Here is a 26,096-nt window from a genome sequence, read left to right as displayed (position 1 = left end):
GGAGGTACTGGATTTGATCTCTATATGGGGAGAGGATTCAGTGCTAGCTGAACTGCGTTCGAAAAGACGAAATGCCAAAACTTATGAAAAAATTTCCAAGGGCATGATGGAGAGAGGCCACAATAGGGACACAGATCAGTGCCGCGTGAAAGTCAAGGAGCTCAGACAAGCCTATCAAAAAGCAAAGGAGGCAAACGGTCGCTCCGGGTCAGAGCCGCGGACATGCCGCTTCTACGCTGAGCTAAATGCATTTCTAGGGGGGGCCGCCACCACTACCCCACCTCTGACTGTGGATTCCGAGCTGGGGATAATCTCATCAGGGACACCTGATGATTCCGCGGAAGGGGAAGAGGAGGAGGAGGAGGACGAGCTGGCAGAGAGCACCCAGCTCTCCGTTCTCCCCAACAGCCAGGAACTGTTTCTCACCCTGACTGAAGTACCCTCCCAAGCCTCCCAAGCCAGCACCCAAGACCATGACCCCATGGAAGGGACCTCAGGTGAGTTTACCTTTTAAAATATAAAACATGGTTTAAAAGCAAGCATTTTTAATGATTAATTTGCCCTGAGCACTTGGGATGCATTCGCAGCCAGTACAGCTACTGGAAAAGTCTGTTAACATGTCTGGGGATGGAGCGGAAATCCTCCAGGGACATCTCCATGAAGCTCTCCTGGAGGTACTCCAAAAGCCTTGCCACAAGGTTTCTGGGCAGTGCAGCCTTATTCCGTCCTCCATGGTAGGACACTTGACCACGCCATGCTAGTAGCAAGTAATCTGGTATCATTGCCTGACAGAGCCTGGCAGCGTATGGTCCCGGTGTTTGCTGGCATTCAAGCAACATCCGTTCTTTATCTTGCTGTGTAATCCTCAGGAGAGTGATATCGCTTAGGGTAACCTGGTTGAAATAAGGGAATTTAATTAAGGGGACTGAGGTGGCCGTTCCTACTGGGCTGTTTGCCTGTGGCTGAAAAGAAATCCTTCCCTGCATTTAGCCAAGTGCAAGGGGGGGGGGGGAGGATTGGCCCAGAGCTTTTCGCGTTTTGCTAGCAGGGATCTTCCCTGATACCAGCCAGGCGGTGGGGGGAGGGATAAAGCACTCATCCCAGAGAATTCATGGCGGGTGGGGGGGGGGGGGGTGTTAGTTTGGTTCCTGCAGGGATCTTCCCTGATACCAGCCACGCGGTGGGGGGAGGGAGAAAGCACTCATCCCAGAGAATTCATGGCGGGTGGGGGGGGGGGGGGGTGTTAGTTTGGTTCCTGCAGGGATGTTCCCTGATACCAGCCACGCGGTGGGGGGAGGGATAAAGCACTCATCCCAGAGAATTCATGGCGGGTGGGGGGGGGGGTGTTAGTTTGGTTCCTGCAGGGATCTTCCCTGATACCAGCCACGCGGTGGGGGGAGGGATAAAGCACTCATCCCAGAGAATTCATGGCGGGTGGGGGGGGGTGTTAGTTTGGTTCCTGCTGGGATCTTCCCTGATACCAGCCAGGCGGTGGGGGGAGGGATAAAGCACTCATCCCAGAGAATTCATGGCGGGTGGGGGGGGGGGTGTTAGTTTGGTTCCTGCAGGGATCTTCCCTGATACCAGCCAGGCGGTGGGGGGAGGGAGAAAGCACTCATCCCAGAGAATTGGATGGGGGGGGGGTGTTAACCTTCAGCAGCAGAAAACAAGCTAACAGGAAAACTGCAGCACAACGGGCTTTGCTTGGTATGTGGGAAAGCAGGGCGCAGAAGCCTAAAGACAGTGGCTTACCATGGCAGCATGCAAGGTGAATTCTGTTGCCCCGACCTGCGTCTGTGATCTCTAGCAGCAAAGCCACAGGCACTCAATATTAAGAGGCAAAATGCGACCTTGCACAGAAATCACATGTGCTATGTAATGTGAATAGTATACACCGTGAAAGAGTATAAGCATTGTTCTGAAAAATGTATCTTTTAAAAAAATTCTCTCCTTTTTTCACTCCCTCCAGCAGGTGCAAATGTTTCAAGCCTCCCTCCTCCTTCCCGAAGGCTATCCCAGATAAGGCGTCGTAAAAAAAAAACGAGAGAAGAGATGTTTTCCGAAATCATGCAATCCACCAGGAATGAAAGAGCTCATCTGAATGAGTGGAAGGAGACGGTTTGCAAGTATAGGAAAGAAGCCAGTGACCGTGAGGACAGGAGGGACCAACGTGAGGACATGAGGGACCAACGTGAGGACATGAGGGACCAACGTGAGGACAGAAGGGACCAACGTGAGGAGAGGAGAGACGCTCGAGATGAGAGGTGGCGGCAGGAAGATCAGAGGAGTCGGGAAGCAACGCTGGGGCTGCTGCGTGAGCAAACAGACATGCTCCGGCGTCTGGTGGAGCTTCAGGAACGGCTGCTGGAGAACCGAGTGCCGCTACAGCCCCTGTATAACCCCCCTACCTCCTCACCATGTTCCATAGCCTCCACACCCAGACGTGTAAGAACACGGGGGGGGGAGGCTCCGTACACCCTCCCATTCCACCCCAGTGGACAGCCCAAGCAAAAGGCTGCCATTTTTTTAACCTTTTTTTACTGGGCTTTTCCTTCCCGCTGATCCTCCTCCCAAACCCCACTCAGGTTCTGTGCCGCTACAGCCCCTGTATAACCCCCCTACCTCCTCACCATTTTCCATAGCCTCCCCACCCAGATGTGTAAGAACACGGGGGGGGAGGCTCCGTACACCCTCCCATTCCACCCCAGTGGACAGCCCAAGCAAAAGGCTGCCATTTTCTTAACCTTTTTTTACTGGGCTTTTCCTTCCCGCTGATCCTCCTCCCAAACCCCACTCAGGTTCTCTCCCTCTTTTTATAATCAATTCATAAAGAATAAATGATTTTTAAACAATGGTGACTTTATTTCCTTTGAAAGCAAGCTGGGGGAAGGGGGAGGGTGGGTTCCTTACAGAGAATGAGTCAATAAAGGGGGCGGGTTTTCAGGAAGGATAAACAAACATAAATTTCACACTGTAGCCTGGCCAGTCATGAAACTGGTTTTCAAAGCTTCCCTAATGCGCAGCGCTTCATCGTGTGCTCTTCTAATCGCCCTGGTGTCTGGCTGCGAGTAATCAGCAGCCAGGCGATTTGCCTCAGCCTCCCACCCTGCCATAAAGGTCTCCCCCTTGCTCTCACAGAGATTGTGAAGCACACAGCAAGCAGTAATAACAATGGGGATATTGGTTTGGCTGAGGTCTGAGCGAGTCAATAAGGATCGCCAGCGACCTTTTAAACGGCCAAATGCACATTCTACCACCATTCTGCACTTGCTCAGCCTGTAGTTGAACAACTCCTGACTCCTGTCCAGGCTGCCTGTGTATGGCTTCATGAGCCATGGCATTAAGGGGTAGGCTGGGTCCCCAAGAATAACAATTGGCATTTCAACATCCCCCACGGTTATTTTCTGGTCCGGAAAGTAAGTCCCTTGCTGCAGCCGTTTAAACAGATTGGTGTTCCTGAAGACGCGAGCGTCATGAACCCTTCCCGGCCAGCCCACATGGATGTTGGTGAAACGTCCCTTGTGATCCACAAGTGCTTGCAGCACCATTGAGAAGTACCCCTTGCGGTTTATGTACTGGGTACCCTGGTGCTCCGGTGCCAAGATAGGAATATGGGTTCCATCTATTGCCCCACCACAGTTAGGGAATCCCATTGCAGCAAAGCCATCCACTATGACCTGCACATTTCCCAGAGTCACTACCTTTCGTAGCAGCACCTCCGTGATTGCTTTGGCTACTTGCATCACAGCAGCCCCCACAGTAGATTTGCCCACTCCAAATTGATTCCCGACTGACCGGTAGCTGTCTGGCGTTGCAAGCTTCCACAGGGCTATCGCCACTCGCTTCTCAACTGTGAGGGCTGCTCTCATCTTGGTATTCTGGCGCTTCAGGGCAGGGGAAAGCAAGTCACAAAGTTCCATGAAAGTGCCCTTACGCATGCGAAAGTTTCTCAGCCACTGGGAATCGTCCCACACCTGCAACACTATGCGGTCCCACCAGTCTGTGCTTGTTTCCCGGGCCCAGAATCGGCGTTCAAAGCCTATAACCTGGCCCATTAACATCATAATCTCCAAAGCACCGGGGCCCGCGGTCTCAGAGAATTCTGTGTCCGTGTCCATGTCCTCATCACGCTGGTCGCTGCGCTGCAATCGCCGCCTCCTCCTCCTCCTCGCCTCTTTTTTCTGGTCCTGTGTAAGCATAAACTCCACGAGAAAGCGCGAGGTGTTTATAATGTTCAAGACTGCGTTCTGGAGCACAACGGGATCCATGCTTGATGCAGAATGGAGTCTGCAGAGTTCACTCAGGAAAAAAGGCGCGAAATGGTTGTCTGCCGTTGCTTTCAGGGAGGGAGGGGGAGGCTGTACCCAGAACTACCTGCGACAATGTTTTTTGCCCCATCATGCACTGGGGTCTCAACCCAGAATTCCAAGGGGGGTGGAGACTGCGGGAACTATGGGATAGCTATGTAAAAGCTACCCACAATGCAACGCTCTGGAAATCGATGCTACTATGGTAGCTTGGACGCACACCACCGAATTAATGGTGCCTAGTGTGGCCGAATACATTCGAATTTATAAAATCGGTTTCCTAAATTCGAATTATATAAATTCGAATTAATCCTGTAGTGTAGACATACCCCATGACAGGACAAAACCATCCAATGCTCTCTAACTCCCAAATGGGGGGATTCAAATATGAGCTGCATTGTCCTATGGTTTTGCAAAACCAAAACCAAGCACAGTTACTAACAAACGTATATGAACATGCAACATAACCAATGGTCCCAGAAGAGTGAAGGCCCGGATCTTGGCCACTTAGCCACTCCAGGCTAAATCCTTTTAGCATTTTCCTCCCTTCAGAATATATTATACAGACCTGAGCACTCACTTTATAAACATTGCTGTTCCAGTCTCTTGGGCTGCTGTGATGAAGTGGCGGACAAAATCTAAAGGGGGGGGGGAATCCCCAGCAACAGAGAATTCATGCCATTGAGTGGTAACATGTATAGAACAACATTAAGAAGATTCAGTAATTTAAAAACTTAGCAGAGATTTATGTATTAATTTACTGTGGCTCTAGAGAGTGCTGGAGCCGCTGTTCACAGGCCTCGCAGCAAGAGGGCAGTGTAGCTTGTGGGCAAGACGTGTTCATTAGACAGGGACATGGGATCCCACAGCAGGGATTGGAGAAGATCTGGCAGGCTGAGGAGGGGAGTCCTGTGAGGATCACCGAGTACTGCACGTTCTCATTTCCTCAGTCTTTTTGTGGGGTGTGTTTAAATTGGTGTCCATGTTTTCAGCCCTACGCTGACCTCACAGGAGCTGCGCAAACCCCTCAGCCAGTGCATTTCACCAGGCCCAACTCGCCTGAGTTTGGATTACAAGCCTGAAACCTGGGCTTTGTTCTTGACCTGGAATGATTTTGGAGTGAGTCTGGGGGAGGTGAAACTTGGAGCAACCGGGGAAAAAAGTTGAGGGCCATGTTGAGGGCCTGCTCCTCCCACCCGCAGGTTATGAGCCTGACCCCTGTTAACAGCCTTGGTAGTTACTTGTATTTTGAAGGAAGGGAACTGGGCCTGATGTTTTTATAGCTTCACTTAAACTAGAGACAGGTTCTCTGGACAGGCAGGACAAGCTTCCCCAAGGCACTGGGAGTTTTTGAAGAAACGTGGTGCTGGTGCATATGCCACTGTTAATTCTGAATGTTCCCTCTTTCCTCCCACACCCCCTCCATCTGCTTCTTCCCTCCCTGCACCCTGTGATTCCTTCCTGCCTGTAGGGATTGCTTCCCCACATGCCTTCTTGTATTGCCTTCTGTTTCCTTTTCCCATGCAGTTCCACCCACTGACATTCTCCAAAACCTTCTCTGTATGCAACTGGAACTACTCCTGGAAGTTGCTTCTCCCCAACCCCTCCCCGTTTTACTCTGTTTCCTCCCAGGTCTCCACACCCTCCCGCGTCTCTTGCTGTGTCTCACCTTTCATTCCCCTTCCCCTTGAACATTCTGTGCATCTTCAAAGAGCTAATTATGGAAAACGCCTTTTTCAAGACTCAAAGCCAATTAAAAGCTCTTTAGAGAGGCAAGAAGCAACCCCCTTTCTCCATCAATTGTCACGATGACATTGTTTCCAACTGCTTTTGGAGACCCAGCTCTTGTGCTAATTGTGTTGGTAGCAGCCAGCGTTTAGTGGTTTCTTGCAGACTGGCAGAGCCCCATTAAACTTTTTGTCTTTAACCCTCTTATTCCAAAACACCAGCTTTGCAGCAGTGCCTCCAACCCAAATTCCACCTTCAGCGATTGCAATTGCTTTCACCGTGAAGACACTGGTTATTATGGGCATAGTGCGCTGCTTAAGTGACAGCTCCAGCTGATGCATCTGTGCATCCCAGAGCTCCGTGCTAGTTTCCCTAGTTAACTGCATATTACAGGCACATTCGCAGCAGTCGTGCTTCCTCTCAGCCCGCTGATAAATATCCAAAAGGGGCTGCTCTTAACTGATCGCCCACAGCAGGGGCTGGTAACCCGCAGATGAAACGTTGGAGCCTGTTGGGGGGGGAACAGGGAGGCTTTCGTTTTAAGAGTTCAATTTAAACGCAGTAGCGAGTGTCAATATTTTAAAGCGGATTCAAAGGCGTACGTTAAACAAATCAACCCACGCTTAGCGCTCAGGCACTGCACAAAGCTTCCTCGTCCTTACTCCGTTCCATCCAACCTAGCAGCTGGCCCATCTCCATACAGTTCCTCAAACTGGAAGGGCAGCAAATGACTTCTCTTGAGCCAGCCAAAGGGGAAAGCCCCTTCTTCCCTTGCTCTGCCCTGAGTATGATCTTTGGAGGCACTGATCACTTCCTGAGCGCCATTTTCAACCCTGCCACCCACAATGAAATCACTGTAGTTGGGGGTTCTCGATACTGTTCAGCACATCTCGGGAGCAGACCCAGAGGGAACATATGTCAGTGTGTACTTACGATAGCACCAAGCAGTCAAGCACTGTAGCAACAACCAAAGCTTAGAGAGGCCGCAAGCCAGTCCTTGTAGAGGACGGTGCCACATGGGACATAAAGGATCTGGACATTTCCATGTCTGCCTGCACATCAGGAACTAGAACCTCGTCTCATGTTGGCCACCAGAAGCAGTCCCTGCCCCTGCTATCCAGCTACAGGAACAGAGCAATCAGCGGTGTATCGCCAAGTACTCTGCTCTAATTGACACCAAGACCTTCGTCCCTTCTCCCGTGGGGAAGATACCGTATCTAAATTTGTTTGAGGGCATCAATTCACATGAGTGAGAGTCAGGATTTGTATAACACACATGGAGCCAATCTCTAGCCGAGTTAGACCTGGCTGAGAAAGTACACAGTTGACTTCGGAGCAGTGTTCTCCTGTGGAAACTGAACTGCTGGTAAATTACACTCCTCTGCAACTGTTTAGAAACTTCCAAATCAGCCTTGCTAAATCCAGGTTAGTGCTGCCTGTGGTGCATTAACTTCATTTCATGTTTATTGTTTTCTTTGTAAATGAAAACTGTCCGGAAGGTATCTAGAAAGTTTTTGGCCTTAAGCAAGTTGTTATTGATGAACTTTACTGGTTGCTTTTACCCTGGAACCCATTATTCCTTAATCAGGGTCAGTACAGCGTTTAGAGGGGGATATGGGGCACAGGAGGTTAGATTGAGAATGTGTAAAAATCTGCTAGAATTCATAAGATGTGAAGACCGTGAAACAAGGGGGAGCAGAAGTTGATTTTGGCGGATTGACCGAATCAAGGAATAGTAATGGCATACAGAACCCCTGGCGCTGGTTCGTATCCAAACTGTGCAGCCAGTGGCCATCTGTCGTCTGGTGGCCAGCATGAAATGTGTTGGTGGTTTCAATCCAATTTCTAGGGGACAGATGTCCATATCACAAGCACACACACAGACAACCAATATCACCACTCAGGAGCGACAGAGGCGCCCTAAAATTGGCGGGGGGGCCACCGGCGCCCGAACTGTGGCCCTGCCCTCGCGCCGCCCCTTCCCCCCCAAGCCCCCACCCTTGCGTTCACTCCTCTCCACCCCCAAGTTACCGTCGTTCGTCCTTATGGCCAGTAAAAAGTGGTGGGGGCATGGCGCCCTTCCCGCCCCCCCCCCCCCCACGTTCCAGCGCCCCTGTCCCCACTGCAGCCTTTTCTGGCAGCGTCAGCTGAAAGACAAGGACTGGCTAGATAAGGTGGCTGAACCTCCCTCTGTTCCCTGGGGGCCACAGAACTATAGGGTTAGAAAGGACCGCACCGGTCATCTAGTCTAACTCCCTGCCGAGATGCAGGATTTATTGTGAATAAACTATCCAAGACCGGTGACTATCCAGCTTCCTTTTGAAAACCTCCAGTGAAGGAGAGTCCATTGTTCTACTGTTCTTACAGTTATATACATCAATGGAAAACCCTCATGTGAGTTCTTTTCTGCTCCTTCTGTCAACAATGAGATAGGAAAAAATGAGCGGTCCAGAAATGATCTGTGGTCCCTCTAGAGCTGGGTTGAGGCACAGTGAGATGGGAAGCGTGGAGAAAGCTTGCAAGGCTGCTGCCTGGGCTCGACCTGTCGTGCAAATAAAGGATTTCGGCATCCAAGGCTGCTTTCAGAAAATGCCTGTCACAATCAATAGCCTTCACTGCACTTTACAAAGGATGCCATGACATGAACTAGGACCTTCTGTGACCAGGATCTGCAACTCTGGCCTCCTTTCTCATTCAATATTTGCCAGGGCACAACTGTGAGATCTGCAAGGATGCAGCTCAAGGCTTCTTCGTTTCATTCCGAGTGTGTGTTGGTTATTGCTGGGCTATATCTCTCATTCTCTCGGGCATGGGTTGCTGGGGTTATAAGGCCTTTCAACTCAAATACCTTCCAGGATTTTCCCGTTACTGACACACAAGTGTGCACCCTGTGCACTGGGGAATGGGTTGAGTGAGGCCTAGCTTGTATAGGGATGGTTCAGGAATGAGGCTGCGAATGGGAGCTGGGGAAGGGTATGAGAGGCCTGTGTTTCAGCTTGGCATCCCAATTTCTGAATGTTTATCTGAAACAAGCTTCCCGACCTCCCGTGCTCAGCCCATGTCTCTAGATGGCACAGAGCCATGAGCAGTAGCAGTGGCAAAATGTAATTGAGGCTCGCAGTGCCGCTGACCTCTGCCAGACAGCGCAGTTGGGTCAAACGCGAAGTACAGCAAACACACATTTGCAAGCCTTAGGGAAACAAACAGAGCTAACCTTGAGCTGGAGGATCTTAACAGTTGGCCGTCTAATCACTGTCCAGCAAATATCCCGTGCAATTACATTCCAGATCTGGAGCAAAGGGGCCTTTCCCCAGCAAGGTCACTTCCCTTTGGGCACTTACCAAACATTAGAGCAGTGGTTCCCAAACTGGGTTTGCAAAATGTTACAGTGGGTTCTCGGGGGAAAAAATCCCTAATGGCAGACAGAGCTGTCCCTAGGGACTCCGGGCAGCACAAGGCCAGCAGCCTGGAGCCCCTGGACTTCCAAGAGCTAAGCAGATCAAAGCAAGCAGATCTATCACACTGAGGAGATTTAACCTTCAAGACTCCTTATAAGAAATGGAAAGGGAGGTGGATATTTTTTGCTGTTTTTAAAATTAAATAGGCAGCTAGTATTGTTTTTAAAATTATTACGAAGAACAAGTTTAAGCTTTGTCGTAATGTGCGTTGTTTGCCTGGACTGCTCAAGACCTGAATGCTTGTATAGGAGGAACTCTTTGAGTTGGCTTCTTAAATACCTTCATGCTGTTTTACATCTGATACTCCTTGATGAAACCTAGGAGCCTTGTCTTATAACATGTTTATTCAAAGTGATACAAGCTACGAAAGTGAGAGCTTGGCAGAGTGTTGCTGTTTTCATAATGTAATAAAAATACTGTAATGATAAATAATCATTAATAATAGTGTGTAATATGCATGTCATAAAAACAAATTTTATATTTCCAAGATCACTGCTTTTATAATTTATACTCAGGTCAAGGAGAAAATCCCTGGAAATATTCATTTTTAGGAGGGGGTTCGCGAGACTCAACATTTTAGTGAAAGGGGTTCATAGGTTGTTAAAGTTTGGGAACCACGGCATTAGAGGGCAGTGGTGAGATTTTTCGCTCGCATTTCTGTGCTGCAGCTAAGCATTTTTTAAATTTAATTCCATACACTCTGAAAGGTGCCACGAGCCAGGTGATTACAACACTCTGGGGAATAAAGCAGGTCTAGACTCGGGGCATGTCTACGCTACAGACTTAAGTGGACCTATATTAAGTTGACTTACAGCCACTGCAGTAATTACTGCGGTGGCTGATGTGCACCCTACCCTCCTCCTGTCGGTGGTGTGCATTCTCACCAGGAGTGCCTCCGCCGATTGAACTGGGGCAGTGTAGGGGGCTGAGAGCCAGGGCTCCCCACTCTGTGCAACTCCCCGCTGGGAGCCCAGCGGCCCCCAGGGCTCTTGCCTCCCTAATCCCAGCAGGGAGCAGCTGCCTGGGCTTCTCACCTCCCCGTTGGAAGCTGGGGGCAACCAGGCTCTAGCTGCTCGGCTTCCTGGTCAATTTCACAGCTCCAGCATGGAGCCATGAAATTGACAAGACAAGCAATGTAAGTAATGCAGCATCTACACAGACACTGCGTCGCCCTAACTGCACCGACACATGCCCTACGCCTCTCCTGGAGGTAGAGTTATGTTGGTGTAGTACGGCACTTACATTGGCGGGACAAGGCTGTAGTGTAGTGCGTACACCGACATAATTAGGTTGACGCGTAAACTGCCTTACGTCAACCTAACTGTAGTGTAGCCCAGGCCTTGGTGGATCTATTCTTGCACTGATGGGCAAGGGTGTTTTTAGGAGCCTTAAATTACCTCCCTCTAGCATTGAGAGTAATCACACACATCTCCACCCTGCCCCCTTGCTGTAACTGATCAGCAGATCAGCACACTTGTAGGTTGGGAGCAGAGCTATACAGGTACAATCAGAAAGGCTACAACGTATTTTGTACTCTCAGCAGCTGCAATCCAGTTCCACCGATGTTCTAGTTACTGCAGGGAGAAATTTGAGGGGAGCAGCCTTTGATTACTTGAAATGTCGTAGCGGTCTTGAGAATGGCAAATGGTGCCTTGTTCATCAAAACAGCATTTCAGTGCTATCCATTCTGAGAGCAGAGAAATTCATCAGTGCTTACCTCCATAGGTGTGTTATATGCTACATAGGTAAATCTGACATGTTAATTTTCTTGCCTTGTAACACACCCTGTTTTATCTTTGGGATGATTTCATTCTCTTACTTCACCGCATTTTTGCCTTGGAGACAGTCTCATAATCGTCAGAGAAAATATGAAAAAAACCTGAGTGTATTTGAGACTTGATAATGCCATAGGGCTGAGAAGCAGTGTAATGTAATGGTTCTGGCTGACTGAGTCTACTGATGCTCCTTTCACTTACACTGGTGTAAATCAGGGGCAGCTCTATTTAAGTCAAGTTTAAAACTAGTGGGAGGGGAGAATCGAGCCCTAGGGTTCCTGGGTTCCATACTCCAATTCTGCTACTGAGTCTGTCGTGTGACCTTAAGGAAAGTAACCTTACCTCTCAGTTTCTCCTCAGTCAAATGAGACTAATAGTACTTCCTAGAGCCAGTTGTGAATTTTCTGCTGGAACGTTTTTATATAGGAAAATGCCATTTTTTCCCCCTGAAAAGATGTCAGTTTTGACCACAGTTCATTTTGAAAGAAAAATTGGAAAAAAAAGGGGGTTTGATTTTCCATTCTTAATTCACTGGTGATTGTTCCTGCATTAATAAAGAAACATGAACTTTTCAACCCACTCCATTCCCATTCTTTTGCAAGTTGATCTGATTATTACAATCATTTGTTCCGCAACAGCCTCTTCCAGCTCAAGATCTTAAAGTACTTTACAAGCAAGCTATGAAGCCTCTGCAGTAGCTACTGTATTGTCATACTGAGATGGAAGGACATGGAGGTGAAGTGATTTGCCCAAGGTCACACAGGGAGTCAGTGGCAGAGCTGGGAATAGACACCAGGAGCCTTGAGCCAAGATTTTTAAAAAACAATTAATGATTTTGGCTGCTTTCATTTTTAGGTGGCCAGCTGGAAACACCTTATGAGTCAGAGTCAGGAGCTGCGAGGGGTCTATCCCCAGCTCTGCTTCTGGCTCTCCCCTCTCCGTGCTGCTGTTTCCTTTCCCATCCTTTGTTGGTCTGGCCTATTTAGATTGTAAGTTCTCTGGGGCAGGGACTGCTGTTGCTTATGCGTTCGTACAGTGCATAGAACAGAGGGTCCCTTGACCACACTTGGGTCCTCTAGGCACTACTGTAGTTCAAATAATTAATAATCATCATAGAGTGCACATCCCTGTAACCCCTAGATGTGGTCCTTCCAGAACAGGATTGAAGCCCATTAGTGGAACAGCCTTGCACATCTGCTGCCCATTCCTGTGGATAAACAGACGTTATTGCTCTCCAGGGTTTTCCAGCTGGCACCTCTCCTGGACACTAAACTCACACACTGAATGCAAATAAACAACAACATGTTTGATTGGGTAGTTTTAAGCTTTTGCTCACTTCAAGGATTTTTATTTGTTTGCCAGGTAGAGTATCTGCCATCCTGGCGCTGCAGGGACACTCACTGATTGAGCTGGAAAGATTAGACAGAGATAACGAAGAGCTGGATTTCTCTGAGCACGGGGCGTAGCTAATGAATTAGCAAGGGTTTCCTTCTTCACAGACGCCAACAAATGCTTTGGTAAACAGCTGAGTAGTAGGGTCCTTATTTTCCTCCTCCTGGTCCAGGGAGGAGGGACCCAAACCAAAACTCGGTCAAACAGACCGTGGAACCAGACCACACAGACTTTGCATGTTTTGGCCTACGTCACTAATGCAAAATGTTATTGCAACCTGTAGAACGGGTGGCTGCCCACTGGGCCGAGGCGAGGTGGACAGCGGCTGCAGCAGACTAGGTGCAGTGTGCAGAGGCAGGAATAGGTCAGGGAAGATGTGTGAGTGGCAGCTGTCAGGACAAAGTCAGGAACTAGGAGGCGACCGCTCAGTGAAAAGGGAGGCAGGAGTACTCAGGACTAGGGGAGGGCCGGTGATGCAGTGGAGCAGATGAACAGCTGCGGTTGCAGCAGGTGAAGGTGTGAGTCATGCTTATGACATAACCCTTTTATTCAATGAGCGTTAGAATGCACCTTTGTCTCTTCCGGCCCCTCCTCCCTGCCCTGCTGGGACGCCAGGTTCCCCTGGGCAATGAGCTCACTGTGGCTGGCCTGCCTGCTATTCGTTTGACTTTCTTTCATTCCATTTAGTTTGTTCCCTTGGTTCATTTCACTTGCCTCGGGAATGAAAACAACAAACATAAAAGGAGGCTCTCCTAGTGAGAGGAAGGGGGGTGGGGTGTTGGAGCTGCTGGATCCTGACCCAGACCCAACAGCGCCAGGTTCTGACTCGCCCAGTTACCGCGCATTATTTTTGGTGGTGTTGGTGTCAGGGGCCGTTCCCATCAAGCGTCACTCAGTCAGGTGCTCCTCCAAACTGTATCGAATGTAGGGACCCGATTCTGTGAAGTGCTCCACCCCAGCCATGCCATTGATGTCGATGCAGTGGAGGGTACCAAGCATCTCAAAGGAAAGGCCTTTGTGCCTTGTAGGATTGTCTTCCACCTATAACAATTGCTGTCTGCAAAATGCTGAGTGTCCTCCTCTCCTGTTGACATCAGCGTTCAGCACCGTCACAGGGTCAGGCTCGTATTTGAGAGGCTTTCATATCAGGACTAAACCCAAATATGAATTTCACTGGGGGGGGGGGAAGATTGTGTATTTTTCTACAATGGGCACAATCAGAACCATATAACCCCAAACGTGTACGTGTGAGAGAGACCTCAGAGCGAGCCAGGAGCACATTGCTTACCTAGGCTGGCCTCAAGTACACATGGACCATAGCATTACCAGGCTGTGGCACTTGATTTGGGTGCCACATCTGCTAAGGGCATCAGTGCCGATTTCAGGCTGTGGGGTTTGTTCCATAATTTCAGGGCCAGTTTTCCAAAGGGCCCAGCTCCCCTGAATAACAAAGACACAGAACAATTTTGAAAATTGGGCCCTGACTCTTGATAGCGAGGGTCCCTTTAAGAAAAAGAAAAGATGAATCAAGTAACTGAAATACCTAGCACCTATGTGATTCCATTTTCCTGTGTTGTTCACCCTCCCCCTCAATCCCCTCCTCCTGAAAACAAATCTAGTATCTCATGATTTCATAATCACGAGCTGTCATTTTGGGATGCTGCCGGCAATTTCCCTGCTTCTCTTCCCTTGCTTTTCCCTGCTGCTTTCACGGCTGACACTCAGTCCTGCCTCTGACCCAGGCTGATGTCCTCCTTTCCCCATGGGACGACCTTTCTTTCGCTGCTGTGCTGTTTAGTCACATTTTTGTGTCGAGAACAAACCCGAGCCCTTGTTTTTGTAAAGCGTCCAAGCTCTGAGTGACAAGAGCAGGGTGTAAACTCATGGAAAATGCCACGTTTTGGTCATCTGCAAAACTATTTCTGTGGGCTGGCGGCAAAGAATGTGAGTCCTAAACGGGCTTGTGGTGTTTACTGAACAAACCAAACTGTACCGATTGTAGGGACCCAATTCTATGAAGTCCCTAAGCATCTCAGAGGAAGGGTCTCTACGCCTTGCGGGATTGGGTTGTACCTGTAACAAGCACTGTCTGCAAAATGCTGAGCGCCCTCCTCTGCCGTTGAAGTCAAGGCTCAGTGCTTCCACAGAATCAGGCCCACATTTATCAGTGTTTCCAGAAGATAACGAGGTTAATAGCAGGCAGGTTCTTTTCAGTCTGCTTTATTAGAGATGGGTCCAAGCTAGAACATAAATTTGGATCCCTTTTGAATGTTTGGTGGTGGGATTTAGATTTAACCCTCGGATCTGTTCCTTCGTGTGCAAAGTAAACAGCACAGGTGGCAAAAAGCCAAACGGGCGTTTCAAAAATGCTCGGATCATTAGTATGAATGATTTGTATTACGGTAGCATCGTTTGATAGCTTCATAGAGTTTAAAGGCCTGAAGGGACCATTAGATTATTTCGTCTGGCCTCCTGAATATTACAGGCCACTAAGTTTCACCCAAATTCCCTGTGTTGAGCCCAATGACTTAAATCAGTGATACTCAGACTGAGTCTCTGAGCTGCTTTTTAATGGGTTTCCTGCAGCTCTTTGCACACACAATATTAAAACACTCTGTGATTCAATTATTAATCAACCTAAGTTATTAACCAGTCAGGAGGCTTCTACTATGTTATTAACCAATTGTAGTTGATAAGGTAATAATACTTGGTCAATTATTTTGCTGTGAGAATATATATAAAAATATACATCAACTAAATATTTCCCGTCATACTGTTAACATTTCAATCTATAGTCCTATAGTAAATGAAAACATTAATTCACACGACTGTGGCTCCTTTGAGTAATGTTGGTCCTAATTTGGCTCCTGAACCACTGAGGTCTGAGTATCACTGACTTAAACTAAAGTATTTTAGTCCTCCGCATCTAGGGGCCCAACGGCCCCCTGGTCCTAGTTCCTGTACAAACACACAGTAAGACCGTCCTTGCCCCGAGGAGTTTACAGTCTAAATAGACAAGGCAGACAAAGGATGGACGGGAGCAACAGAGTCACAATGGCTGTGTCTACACTTGGCTGTGTGTAGAGTACAGGCACTACACGTGAAGCTACATGCTGCAGTGAAAGGCTCCGGCACTGGGACGCCATGCTGCTAAAAATAGTAGTGTACATATGGGAGGCCCTTTTTGGATGTGTAGAAAGCTGTGTAAGGTATATACTCTGTAGGGTTCAGGCCTGTAGGGCTCTCTACTCTGTTAAGCTATGCCTCACCGTCGACATTGTTATTTATACCTGTGCTAGCTGAGTGTGCGGTGTCTGTACTCTACAGTCTGCTGTAAGTGTGTAGACATTCCTAAAGAGGTGAAGTGACTTGCACAAGGTCACATAGTACATCAGTGGCAGAACCAGGTCTTCTGGTTCTAGTCCAGTGCCATATCCACTAGCTCACGCTGCCTCTCTGTCACTGATGATAATCCAAAATATTATCGCATTATGAATATTGGTAAGTTTTTTTTTATATATATCTTTTTTTTTCTTGTCATTGTCCCTTTTAGCAGAGTTAAGGGATAACAAAGGAATCTGTGTCCCTGCTCTTTAAAGTTACCTGTTCAAACATAAAGATCATGTTGTTTTTAAATGTCATTGCTGCTCTTGATCCAACCTAGGGATAATACCATTTCTTTCACATCTTGTTGGCCTTGCGGCTGTGCTGGTCTTTTAGAAGAGGAGGAAATGCTCTGTAGTAAAAGTCAAGCCAAATTATGTTACTCACCGAGTTCCAGTAAAGCAGAGCAGGGGGCCAGGGAAAACAAATGATTTGCTCTTAAGAGGCCATCTGATTTTTATAGCCTGGTTGATGGATATTTCATTGGCCAGAAATCATTTTGATCAATTTCTGCAACGACCACCTGCACTGTTCTTAGGGTGAAACTCACCCCCACTAGCTCGAGGTCTACACACCACTTAAGTCATCAAGACAGGGTTTAAGTGCGATGCAAGTGGTGCATACACATAATGCTGGCTATGCTATGCACCAGGGGTTGGGTTCTACCTCCTTGCCATGCTTTTTCTTTGCAAAACCTCTTCCTCTTAGAACAGAGGTGGGCAAACTTTTTGGCCTGAGGGCCACATTGGGGTTCCAAAACTGTATGGAGGGGTGGGTAGGGAAGGCTGTGCCGCCCCAAACAGCCTGGCCTCCACCCCCTCCCACTTCCTGTCCCTTGACTGCCCCCCTCAGAACTCCCGACCCATCCAATTCCCCCTGCTCCTTGTCCCCTGAACGCCCCCTCCCGGGACCCCCCCGCCCCTAACCGCCCCCCTGGGACTCCACCCCCATCTAACCCCCCCGCTCCCTGTCCCCTGACTGCCCGGACCCCTATCCACATCCCCACCCCCTGACAGGCCCCCCAGGACTCCCACGCCTATCCAACCGCCCCTGTTCCCCATCCCCTGAGGCCCCCCCCTCAGAACCTCCTCCCCATCCAACCGTCCCCTGACTGCCCCTTGGGACCCCCCGCCCCTTATCCAACACCCCCGCCCTTACCATGCCACTCAGAGCAGCATGTCTAGCAGCCGTACCACTCGGCCGGAGTCAGCCACGCTGCCGTGCTGCCCGGCAGGAGCTCGCAGCCCCGCCGCCCAAAGCACTGGCGGCACGGCGAGCTGAGGCTGCAGGGGAAGGGGGACAGCAGGGGAGGGGCCCGGGGCTAGCCTCCCCTGCCAGGAGCTCAAGGACCGGGCAGGACAGTCCCATGGGCCGGATGTGGCCCGCGGGCCGTAGTTTGCCCACCTCTGTCTTAGAACAATCTCTTCATAATGTCTGCCCCTTGTAGGCCAAGGCTGGGATATTCTCCCTAGTGGAATTCAGTACCCAACTCCCATTGGATTTCAGTAGGATTTGGGTGCTTAACTCCCTTAGGCTTCTTTGAATATCGCAGCCCAAATCCTGAGAGGTGCTGAGCACTGTAACTGCCATTGAAGTTAGTTGACATCAGGGGGAGCAGCAGGAGCTTAGCATCTTTCAGGCTGGACCCTGTGATAGTAAATCTCTGGTGCAATGGCAAAGCTGGTTCCCTGCAGCAGAGTGGGATGGGTAATGCAGTCAGTCTTTTGTCCTGTTACCCAGGTGGAGCTTGCCCTTGGAGTCCCCTCTTGGTTTATCCTTGGAGCTGCCCAGATCTGGCCTTGGGTAGAAGCTGTCCATTAACTTCCATTCCTCTAGCAAATCAGGTTTTTTCAAGGGTAGGAGGAAGACATACAGTACATAGAGGGAAAAGGCACTAAAGGATCCCAAAGCACTTCATAGACGACACACATACAGCACCATGGAAATGCAGCCGCTTCCAGACTGTTTGACAGGGCACAGCAACAGGCCACGCAAGGTAGGCCAGGAAGTGAAGAGCAATACAGCCGTGCAGTCCGGGCAGGCTGGCTGTAATTACCGTACTGAGCATCCATGAATCCCTTTCTTGCCCTCCCTCCTGGAATGCCGACAGACATTAATGGGAATTAAATAGGCCCACGGAGAGGAGAACCCGTCCCAGTGTGGTTTTTTTGTTTGATGCTGTGGCTCCTGTTGCTGTGTTGTAGCGCTGGGAATCCAGCCACCTAGCTAACACCGGCGAGTTCTCTGTGTCACTGCAGTTTTGAAATCCCACCCGTCCAGCCCACAGGAACTCCATGTTACTCCGCTGATTTCGTTTACTGCTACCCATAACGTGCATCATTGACTTCTCTAGTCCTTCCTCAAGCAAAAATGCCCATTGTGCAGTGGGAGTCTTGACTGAGTAAGGAACTGAAATTTAGGCCCAGTGATGACTGTTTCCTTGTTGCTGTTCAGTCCAGGAAATCAGATTGCTACCTGAGTCACTGCATGTTGTTCTGATCCTGGGTTGTTACGCCCTGACTTTGAAGCATGAGGTCGTCCTGGGGAATGAGTTCATGAGGAGTCCACTTGGGTGGCGTAACTCCATTGCAATTGCTAGTTATACCAACAGAGAACTTGGCCCATGAGCTGTTGTCCCCTGAGCTAGGGCGCCTCCTCTACTCACTGGGTGTAAATTCTGCTCTGTTCACCTGTGTAACTCTGGCGTGACTTCACGGACTCCATACACAGGGGGGATGGAGTGGAGCATTTGCTTGGTGATGCTGCTCTAATAAGCACTTCAGAACACAGATCGTTCCTCGCTCACACCGTTGTCAGTCTGGATGTCATTGGAGTTACACCAGATTCGCACTGATGTAACGGGGAACAGTTGACCTATTTGAACTGTGATCTCTAATGCACTCGTTGTCTTAGACCTTGGTGTCATTTACATAATTGAGATTCACCACCCCCAGTCAGCCACTCCACCCCTCTCCTCGCCCTTGGGGGCTGCTTTTCAGGAGAACTCTGCTGGGGCCATTACCTGTCCCTTTACAAAGAGAGGAGTGAGCTATGTACTGCTCTGTACTTTTTGACTTGTCTTTATCTGCTTAACCCTTTGTGCATCTTGAATACGAAGCCTCTAACTTTCGGGGGACAGAGCTCTGAGAGCACTTATGCTTCTGAAAGAGACACCAAAGATCTTGTTCTGGATGTCCGTGGATTGTAGAGTCAGCAGGCAACTGACCCCAAGAGTAAGCTGCATCACGTTCCCTGCCATAGGACGAATGGCCAACTGCTGTCCTCACGTCTTAAGAGCTGCCGATTGGAAGATCCCACCGGGCTATCAGGGCTAGTGAGGGAGGATGGAGAGACAGAACACGCCATCCTCCTCCTCCTAAGCACAGGCTGGGTTGAGAAACAGAGCTAGCGATGAGGTTGCTGTGTCTGATCCAGAGGAATGAAAGGCTCTACTGCTTTCCCCAGCCAGCATGAAGCAGGAGGGAAGGGAATTAAAACAAGCATGTTTGAGATGAATAAATTTCCTGGATTCTGACTAGCAACCTTCACTGCTGTCACTGTCGGGGCACTTCCACAATATTAATTCAGGGTTGCTTGTCAAGCGTCTCTCTGCCTCGACCTTATGCACAGTCTCCCGTGAATGAAGTGGAGTCAACTGCATTCACGCAGCACTGTGGCCTGTTGCTGGATAAGCAGCATTGGTGCCGCTGGGGCAGCCATGCTAGCTCCTGAGCGTCTGCTGACCAACCTTTGCCCCTAGCATGTCATGTGGACTTTCTGGACCGATGGTCAGTCTGATGCAAATTCATCCTAGCCTTGGAATTGAAGACTCTGCCATGAGTCACTGGACAGATCATTGTCTCTTGATTTGTAACAGATTTCTAGACTTGGGCCTCTGTCACAAAATGCTAGTAACCTCCGTATAGGTAACAGACTGGATTTGCTGGAAGTGACTCAATTGACACAGGTGCACTTGGTTAGCTGAACCGTCTCTTGCTATTTGTTTGTACAGTGCCTAGCACAACCGAGCCCAGATCTCGGTTGAGGACTCTTAAGAGCTACCATAATACAAATCTTACACTGAATTTAGCCTTTCCTTCTCCTCAGACAGAGGGTCCTATTCTCTTCATCTTTATCAGAAGATTCCAGGAATGTTACACTCTATGTTTGAAGTTTCTTTCTTTCTTTTTCTTTTCTTTCTTTCAACATATGGCTTCACATACACATAGACATTTCTGGAATCTTATTTAGTATGTATATGTGTGTGTGTGTATGTGTATATATATATATATATATATATATACACACACACATATTGTGGCAAACCCAGGACAAACAGCTACAAAGGGGGGGGGGGGGTAGTAATCAGTCCCAGGGGGTTAAAAAGGCCTCTCCCAAGCCACTGAGGAGAGAGAACCATGGGGAAATAAGGTTCAGCTGGACAAGGGGTTACCAGGGAACTAATTAGGTTCAGCTGGCTCCAACTGCTTGGAACCTTTTTAAACCCTCCCCGGTGTGGAAGGGGCGGGGAGGAGAGAGTGAGAGAACCAGGGAAGCTGCCAGTACGTTAGGAGCAGCAAGGCTTTGAACCCTTCCAGCAAGGAAGGCCGCACTCTGTCCCCAGAGGGGAAGGAAAACAAGCACAGGGAACTGACTGAGGGAAGGAATAGCCAGCCCCTGTGCCAGCTACAGGGTTTTGCCTTGCCCAAGCCTCGGTCTCCAAGGCTAAAAAGGACTGAGCCTGCCGAGGAGAAGGAGGTACTTTGCCACAATATATAGATATGAGTGTGTCTGTATTACACAGACACACACGCTTTCCCTTTCCTTTTAAAATATTGATCAGATTTTTTAAAAAGTTATTTTTCCCATTAAAAACTTTATTTAAAACCCCTCTACTTTTTTTTTTTTTTTGAATGAGCTATTTAGAATGAAGTAACAGGACAAGGAAGGGGAAGAATATTGAGAAAATAAGGACTTTAAAAATAATAATTAGTCCCTTAGAGAGCAGACACCATTCTAGGTTTATGGTGCAAGAAACCTAGTGAATTTAAGACCAGGTTAATTTGCTCTGCTTCTCAAGAAAGGTATTGTAGGGTTATATAGATAACTACATGGGAGCCTTATACCTCTTTGCCCATAGGGCATCTTTAGGAGGCAGTTGTGAGGAAAATGCAAATGGCAAAGTATAAATCCAATTTGAAATTGCATGGTCGTTTATCTCATCAACAGACGTCTCAGCTCTCAGGACACTGATGATTTTCTCTCCTGTTTTCAAGTGAAAGTCAGTGCTCGAGCTTTTGATTACCTGTCTTGGTTCTATAACATCCGTTGGTGCTGGGTGAAGCTCCACCATTTTGTATGGGCCATTTTATGGTTGAATTTTACATGAGTTGGCATGTTCTGGGCTAGATCCTTAGTGTAAATGGTTATAATTTATTATTGGAATTACAGTCCCATTGCGCTGGGTGCTGTACAAACACACGCAGTAAGAGACACAGAGCTGACAGTCTAAACAGGACTGGGAGATAGGGAGGATTCTTTCCCCCCATTTTACAGAGGGGGATCTGAGGCACGGAGAGGTGAAATGACTGGCCCAAGGTCACACAGAGAACTTGCGGTGGAGCCAGGAATCAAACCTAGATCTTCTGAGTCTCAGCCATAAGGCCCTTCTTCTTCTCCTTGACTATAGTGGAGCTACCACTTTATACCAGATGAGTTTCTAGCCCTCTGGCTTCACCTCCTTCCCCTTCACACTTTCTCCTCTGTCTTTAGCTTTGAGCTTCGTGTTGGAATGAACCCAAAAACATCAAAGTGAAATTCAGCCGAAACTGCCAAACCTTGCCTGGTTTTGGGTGGAAATCATTTTACCCCAAGCTACAAATCGGCCCAGGCTTGCATGAAACTTGGCCAAGTTCACTCCAAGGCTTGCAACCTTTCCACGAACCTGGCCTTGAATCCTGTTCCCCAGAAGCCCTGATTGTGCTTCAGGTAACAGTTCCCTGACCACCCATCCCCATCACAGTATCTGGATCGTGTCATCTCATCATTGAACCTGTTACACCCTGCCTGTCAAAGTAAAACCTGCCAAGCTATAATACCAGCAGGTGGGCAAGACCCATTGCCTAATTTTTAAGGCTGGGCCTGCATTTGTGCTATTTGAAGCTCTGCTTTGCAAGACAAATTTCATGGACATGCATAAGCTATTTGGGCTGCATAACATTGGTTTACAACTGCTCCATCTGCCTGTGACCTCCCCTCAGGCTTCCCAGACATCTGAATGCTTCTTCAGCTCTCTGCACCTGTTTGCCCAGTTCTCAAGGCAATCTCACTTAGTGCTAGACCAGTGTTTCTCAAACTGGGGCCGCCGCTTGTGTAGGGAAAGCCCCTGGCGAGCCAGGCCGGTTTGTTTACCTGCCCCGTCCTCAGGTCCGGCCGATCGCGGCTCCCACTGGCCGCGGTTCGCTGCTCCAGGCCAATGGGAGCTGCTGGAAGCGGCGTGGGCTGAGGGACGTACTGGCCGCCGCTTCCAGCAGCTCCCATTGGCCTGCAGCGGCGAACCACGGCCAGTGGGAGCCGCGATCGGCTGGACCTGCGGATGGGGCAGGTAAACAAACCGGCCTGGCCCGCCGGGGCTTTCCTTACACAAGCAGCAACCCCAGTTTGAGAAACACTGTGCTAGACGCTGGGTGTTGCTGATGCTCAGCACATCACAGGATTTGGCCCTTTAAAGATCACATGTGGCTGGGTTGGGTTTTCTTAACCATGAAGTATAAACTGCATTGGCCTCTTTCCCACCATCCAGTCAGAAGCTGTAGTGAAATCCCTTCAAAGCCTGAAGCTTGTTAGGACCCATCTATTCTTCACATGATGTCTCAGGAGATGGCTCTGTTCATCTTTGTGAACTGCTGGTTAGATCAGCAGCAGGCGGAAGAGCATCATCTTGTCACCATGACAACTTCTGCATCTCCTTATCTAGCAGGAATCACTGGTAACCAGCTGATGGAGTATTTTTTTCACCCTAAAAGAGAGAGGAAAAAGACCCTGACCCAAAAGACTCTGAATGGAAATGTATCCAGATGACACACAGTCCAGTCCCCCTTCCTTTGCCCCCCAGGGTCACAGTCACAAATTAAAACCCAGGCATACCAGATAAAAACCCTAACAAGCTTCTTGCATCCATAGTAATTTAATTAGCTAATACCCTCTCCCTATGCACTTTCCCATGAGACTTTTAATCGGTTAACCAGTTAGGAATTGGCAAGCAAATCTGTACAGGTGGTATCATTAAATTAAAAGCTGACCACCTCGTCAGCCCCTGCTATCTATATCTATATATATAGACACAGTACAAGGGAGCATAGTGGTATTGGTTCTGCAGATGTGACTAATGCTAGTTGGCTAACAAAAGCCCACAATTAATCAGTACCACAAACATACAAGCCCAGACCTTCCTCCAGTCTTAGCCATGTGACTGTTGTTTCCACCCGGGAGGAGCCTAGCACCTTTGATTTAGGTTGCAAAGAATCTGTTCTTGGGCAGCTTCATAGCTATGTAATTGTAATGGCACAAGTATTGCTGCGGAAGCAGAACCACCCCTGGATTTGATTGTAACGCAACAGGCAGTGATGGGAGAAGGGCACAGCACATTTTTATTCACCTCTCAGTGTGATGTTAATAACATTGATCCTCCTCTCTGTCAGGGACAACTGGGACAGTTGGGACAACAGTAACCGGAGTTTCAAGTGCGTGGTAAAGACTTACAGTGAGGACTGGCAACAGCGTGTTTCCTTATACCAGGTTTCAGAGTTATAGCCTTGTTTAGTCTGTATCAGCAAAAACAATGAGGAGTCCTTGAGGCACCTTAGAGACTAACAAATTTATTTGGGCATAAGCTTTCGTGGGCTAAGACCCACTTCATCTGATGCATGGAGTGGAAAAGACAGTAGGAAGATATATATACATAGTACATGAAAAGATGGCAGTTGCCTTACCAATTCTAATGAGACAATTCAATTAAAGTGGACTATTATCAACAGGAGGAAAAATCACTTTGGTAATGGTAATCAGGGTGGCCCATTTCAAACAGTTGACAAGAAGGTGTGAGTAACAGTAGGGGGAAAATTAGCATGGGGAAATCAGTTTTTGTTCTTGTAGTGACCCATCCACTCCCAGTCTTTATTCAGGCCTAATTTGATGGCGTCCAGTTTGCAAATTAATTCCAGTTCTGTAGTTTCTCGTTGGAGTCTGTTTTTGAAGTTTTTTTGTTGAAGAGTTGCCACTTTTAAGTCTGTTATTGAGTGTCCAGGGAGGTTGAGGTGTTCTCCGACTGTTTTTTGAATGTTATAATTCTTGACATCTGATTTGTGTCCATTTATTCTTTTGCATAGAAAAAAATGGTCCGTTCTCTATGCAAAAGAATGTGTATATGAATATATGTGTTTTATTATGGTGTTCTGAACAGATTTCATCAGGCAACATATCAGAACCCTGTTATAGGGAGCTAAGCACCACTACCTCTTACAGAAAACACTGGCGAGTGGCATGCATTAGCTCTGAGATGGCTTGTCCTGTTTTGCTGGATCTGATCCCATAACGTTTTGGGGTGTTTTCTTCCACCACTGTCTTAAAGTCCAGGCAAGTCCTGTGTGGCTCACCAACACCATGGGCCAGGTTCTGATCTCCGTTACGGTGGTGCAAATCCATAGAAGTGAGTGGCATTATCAGTGTAACCGAGCTGTCCTGTTGGTGTGGGGTTCCGTGGACTTCAGCACTCCCTGTTTAGTCTGGATCGGGTTAACTGCTGTGTGGAGGTGGGGACCTGATCTTAGCTGCTGGTGCTCCGGTGCAGATGCACTCGACTGTTGGAAAGCCAAGGTAACCCTGCATGAAGAACTGCCCAGCAATTTGACTTTGCAGATGACGCCTTCGAACAGTGCATCGCTAGAAGGGTTATGCAAACAGTAGGAGATGGGAGGTAACACATTGGCGAGGGATATGTACCAGGATCAAGGATTTTCAGGCTCATAACCTGCTCAGTGATATTACCGGCAGGTAGACATGATTTATGCAGTGAATGTCCTGCCAGCCATGCTGCCGGCAGGTGTCTCAGCAATAGCAGGTTTGCCTTGAGGGTATGTGAGGTACCTAAGACTAAAGGTGAGAACTCTGATCAGCACATGCATTGTGGGACCATTCTTCTCAGAAGTATAGCTCTTCTGTTCAGGTAGTATTACTCCCTACCTGGTTGATAGGAGATCAGAAACTGCATCCTGCTGTTTTCAGAGGGCAGCTGCGGTAGTTCAAATACCTGACTAACAGCTGGACTAGCTCCATTTACAGAGATATTCTGAGGCTGTAGAACTATGTGGCAGGTCTGCGGTCTCTGTGCTTGTTTCTACTTTTCCTTTCTGTTTCAAAGCATTAACTTTTCCGACGTACACTAGCAACTGTCCTGTAGAAATCTGAGGCAAGTGCTGTCCAAACCGTTGGCCGGCCAGTGAATCCAGGGGGGAGAGAGAGAACAGGCCTTGTCTTTTGGGATGGAGGGGAAGAGGCAGAGTGTCACCTAGGACTGTTGGGGAGCAAAGAGATGGAGTATCACTGGGACTGTGGGACGAGGCAGAGCCACCAGCAAGGATTGAAGAGACGGTAGAACTTGATTAGGGACTGATGGGGGTGGGGAGATGGAAGAGCATCAGGGACTGAGGGAAAGGGGTGATGTGGAGGATCAATAGAGAATGAGAGGAGAGTAACTGAGGGGAAGAATCAGCATGAAATGAGTGGGAGGACGGCAAAAGTGAAGCATCAGCAGGAGTAAGCGGAAGGAGCATCAAACAAGAGGCTAGAAACATTAGGAAAGAGAATACCAGGAGAAGGATGAACAGGATTTGAGGGAGGATGAAACACTGATTCCTCTATTCCAATGCATATGGAGAGAAGGGGAAAGTGAGGTATGGGGGTGGCAGGGCAGGATGGGAAGAGGAGAGAAAGAAAGCAAGAGTGGAGAGAATCCGAGATTGGGAGTGAGGCCGTGAGAGGCCTAGTAGGAGAGA

The 26,096-nt window shown here is 48.6% G+C and overlaps 1 protein-coding gene across 4 annotated transcripts in view; it reads left to right on the top strand.

The window, feature by feature from the left end:
- The window catches only part of KAZN (kazrin, periplakin interacting protein), a 747,507-nt gene that overhangs the window by 526,960 nt on the left and 194,451 nt on the right, over window positions 1-26,096 (top strand). Inside the window, exon 5 of one of the 4 annotated variants that reach the window (XM_065421353.1) lies at window positions 8,403-8,429. The exons of the other annotated variants lie outside the window; for them this stretch is intronic. Coding sequence (XP_065277425.1) covers window positions 8,403-8,429 — 27 coding nt within the window. The remainder of the gene's footprint in view (window positions 1-8,402; window positions 8,430-26,096) is intronic. 4 annotated transcript variants of the gene reach the window in all.

Source organism: Emys orbicularis, chromosome 22 (assembly GCF_028017835.1).
Source record: "Emys orbicularis isolate rEmyOrb1 chromosome 22, rEmyOrb1.hap1, whole genome shotgun sequence".
Classification (NCBI taxonomy): Eukaryota; Metazoa; Chordata; order Testudines; family Emydidae; genus Emys; species Emys orbicularis.
The sequence above is the reverse complement of the archived record's forward strand: the minus strand, read 5'-3'. Positions and strand labels throughout refer to the sequence as shown.